The sequence below is a fragment of the Ascidiella aspersa genome, chromosome 3 (assembly GCF_963924565.1).
Source record: "Ascidiella aspersa chromosome 3, kaAscAspe10.2, whole genome shotgun sequence".
NCBI classification, from domain to species: domain Eukaryota; kingdom Metazoa; phylum Chordata; class Ascidiacea; order Phlebobranchia; family Ascidiidae; genus Ascidiella; species Ascidiella aspersa.
Window position 1 is genome coordinate 12,423,230 of NC_139449.1, and position 3,934 is coordinate 12,427,163.

Below are 3,934 nucleotides of genomic sequence, written 5' to 3' on the forward strand. Positions count from 1 at the left end.
TTGGAGTACATGTATATAGTGTGAGGGTCTTATGACTAGAGTCCCTCTCAAAAATGAAAGTTTTGGCAATTTCAACGATATAATGGCGTTTTTCCGCTTTACTAGAATTATTGACACCCTTGTAATTTAGCTTTGTATTGAAAGTAATACCTCTCCAACCTTATTAAGTCTTCAGATACAACTAAAACACAGTTTGGAATAAGACCAAAACAGGGCTAATAGCCTACCTAATAGCCATGGTACCATACCTCACAGTACAATTTAATTTTTCGGTGACCAGCGTTATTAACTAATTTGCATTTTCCAAAAACGTAAACATTTTCTAGCTTTGGCTAGGAGGCAGAGGCATAGCCACAGTATTTTTTGCCCAGGGACAAACTATAAAATTGGCGCCCTCCTCCACGTTTAATCACATTTTCTATTACATTAACATAATATACCTTACTTTATATGGAAAAACAATTCAAATTTTAATTGGACACTGTGTTTAAAGAAGCGGCCCTATTTTGGCATTTGTAAGTCTCATTTTGGCGACCGGAGACATATGTACCCCACCGCCCCCATAGCTATGCCTCTGTGAGGTTGAATCAAACACAGATATTGAAAAAAATTACTAGTAACGCAAAGACACCAGATAACTCAATAAATATTCCCCATAAGTTTGTTGACACTCCACTTTTTACTTACAATCAATGCAACATACATTTGTACGTTGATCATGGCTCCATATACAACAGAATGTTTTAAACCATTTCCACAAGATTCATTAAACCTTTTCAAAAATAATGTATTAACTTTTATAGGTGTTTACTTAGTACTGACTGGATGGGTTCTACTGTCAACATTTAAGATAAACTTGAACATATTAAATCAATTCAAACACAGACATCTTTATTTAACATGTGTAGGTACCATGTTTAACTTTTCTGAGCTTCTACATTTTAAAGAGTTTTGTGCTCAATTAACTTTTAAGACTGTAAAAATTAGGTTAGGAATATAAAAAAATAGCAACACAAACCTTTTGTTGCCACATACTAAAAAGTAAATAATGATCCCTATATAAATATTTATACTTCAGAAGCATGTTTGGGTTTTGGTGGTAGTAAAGCTTCATTCATTTGTCTCTCTTGAATGCGTTTGTCTTTCTTATTTTTAAAATATACTGCAGTGTCAAACAATGGAAAACCTGTATTGGTGTGTGGCAAGATACGCATTTGCCAAAGTGTTCCTAATCTTCTTTTGAATCTTATTGAAATGTTGAGTATACTTGGATTTGATACAGAGCCAACAATGGGTATATTATTCCATTCATCTCTAATGCGCTTAACTCTCTCAACACCATCTTTGTTTTCAAGTTCCAAAACAAGATTTCCGTTTGAGCTTCTACTAAGAAATTTGTTCTTAAAATTTAGCTTGTGTGCATGGTTGAACACAATAAAGTTCTTGTAATGACTAGCACAGAAAACTTCAGTTTCTACATCTTCAATAAATATTGACTGCAAGGAAAAGCATCTGCAATAAATCAATGACAATGTTTTTTAATATAAAGAAGATAAAAATGTCAATATATATACCTAAATAAATCACTAAAATGACTTGCAAACCAAATTTTATTTCTCTAAATCAGAGATTCCCAACCTTTTATATACCGTGGCCCCCTTTGAAAACTTTAAGAAATCAATGGCCCCCTATTTTTTTTCAGCCATTGAAAAAATTAAAAAACATCATTTTAATTAAAAAACTGTTTTTTTTTTAAGTAACAGGCAGTTAGAATGATAAAATGATATAAAAATAACACACAATAAACATGATAGTCCATTAATTAGTTATTAATAGGGCGATTATTTTTTGACTTGTGAAAAAAATTCAAAATTTTTTCAAAATTTACACATCACTTCAATATTAGTTCAAGTCAAAATCGATTAAAAATGCACATATATCGTTTACAAAACTAAAAAAAACTATAGCCAGCCTTTTGAAATTGTCTTTCTGTTAAAATTTTATCAAAAGAAGCTAGTTTTGAAGTATGAAACCTAAACACACATATCTGTGTTACAACTGAAATCTAGCCCTTCTGAAGCTGCTTTTTGACCAACTATTACGGCTTACATATCATTAGTATACCGAAAGCCAAATTGCAGACTCTTCACCGAATCTGTCGATCAATGATGCAAGCAGGGCAGACTAGAAAACTAGCCTGCAGTGAGGTTCGAACTCACAACCTCTGGAATAGTTTTGAAGTATATTTAACAATGTTTAAACTTAAGCTTAGGGAATGAATTGCTTAAGTTTTGCCCAAAATGTGGTCAAACTATGTTTCTCAAAGCTCAATCAGGTTGCCGTCGCTTCAACTTGTTAATTCAATTTTAATTTATTTCTTTTGTTATAGTGGAGTAGACTTGGAGATAATAAACTAAAAAAAATATTATTTTTCAATTTTTTATGGCCTCCTTTAAAAAGCCTCATGCCCCCGTAGGGGGCCATGGCCCACAGGTTGGGAAACGCTGCTCTAAATACATACACAAACGATATTTATTGAATAAGTGTGAATAAAGTCAACTAAAGTTTATAGTTTAACACATGCACCAGTTAAAAATTTAAAAAGTTTTAAACCAGTTTTACCTGAAAACCTCTTCTTTTCCACAACACAAAGTATAGGGATCTTCATATGTTACATCTTCTGTAAAGCAGCTTTCGACTACCTTTTCATCAAGTGGCTTAAGTTCAAACACATTTCTCATCAATTGTGCAATGTTTTGGCGCTTTTGTATAACAGAGTCACCAACATTTTCCTCCGAAGCAGGATACAGTCTTTTCTCACCATTTAAAAGATTGTATTTCTGGTATGTTGATTCAATAAAATGGACACCAGCAAAACCAACTGCTAAAACTGCTGCACCGTATTTATATAATGCCATTATCTACAAATCATATCACTTAATGCACATATTTACAACTTGCAAGAGTTTCAAATGCTTTAAGCAAACATAAAAATAAATTCCTATAGAATATTAATTGGAATAAATCAAAGTAAAAGTTTTTGTGATTACTGCAAAATTTTAGGGGCCCTTTCTCTTTGGTACATAGAAAGTCTACAAACACCGCATACCGCAACGCACATTATTTGGGTTATGGTGCGGGTTAGCGTTTGGGTTTCGGTGGGTTAAGAATTATTATTATTGATAAATACAGTAATACTTTGCCAACCCACTAACAAACGCTAACCGACACTTAAGCCAAATAATGTGTGTTGCGGTATGCGGTTTTTATGGATAGTTTATTTGGCGCTCTTTCACTATTGTACGTAAAAATTAATAAAAAAAAAAATTCTTTAAATGCCGCATACCATAACACATATTGTTTGGGTTAGGGTGCGGGTTAGCGTTTGGGTGAGGGTGGGTCAAGTTATTATTAATAATAATACTTGACCCACCCTCAACCAAGCGCTAACCCTAACCCAAACAATATGCGTTGTGGTATGCGGTATTATTATTATTTTTTTTTTGCATAACTTTTCACGTACAATAGTGAAAGAGCGCCGTTTATTTTTGCGTTAGTTTCTACGTACCAAATAGAAAGAGCGAAAATTTTTAGTTTATATTTTATATTGTTTGTTTGTTCTTGGCATTTTTTGTTAGACAAACTGTATACGACAACGCGCGACCCTAAGGTTTGCAACCGCTTAGCTAGAACTAAATCTCATGAATACCTTGAGAGATTTCTGCGTCCACAAAAAAGTACTGTACCTTGACTGTTTAAAGTAGTTTCGGTTATTCCCCACTAGATAGAATCGACACTCAGCCTATCAAAATATTATGTCGTAGATTCATGTGCTCGACACGTTTTTATTGTTTTGTAAATTTATCACTGGAAAGGTGCATGGGATAACCTTTTTTTCATCCGCGGCACTTCTGTCGGGTTTTACAAGTTTGGC

The 3,934-nt window shown here is 33.4% G+C and overlaps 1 protein-coding gene across 1 annotated transcript; it reads right to left on the bottom strand.

The window, feature by feature from the left end:
• Nucleotides 1–452: 452 nt before the first annotated feature.
• LOC146160221 (uncharacterized) lies at nt 453–2,997 on the bottom strand. The gene is made up of 2 exons (XM_083385592.1): nt 2,623–2,997; nt 453–1,512 (listed from the first exon to the last, which is right to left on the bottom strand). The coding sequence occupies exons 1-2, from the start codon at nt 2,916–2,918 to the stop codon at nt 1,068–1,070; spliced, it is 741 nt and encodes a 246-aa protein (XP_083241718.1). The 5' UTR covers nt 2,919–2,997; the 3' UTR covers nt 453–1,067.
• Nucleotides 2,998–3,934: the final 937 nt, after the last annotated feature.

Coding starts and splice junctions, on each gene's coding strand:
- LOC146160221 (XM_083385592.1), bottom strand. CDS start 2,918: ATGGCATTATATAAATACGGTGCAGCAGTTTTAGCAGTTGGTTTTGCT. Junction 1,513..2,622: donor GGAAAAGAAGAGGTTTTCAG/GTAAAACTGGTT, acceptor GATTTATTGCAG/ATGCTTTTCCTTGCAGTCAA.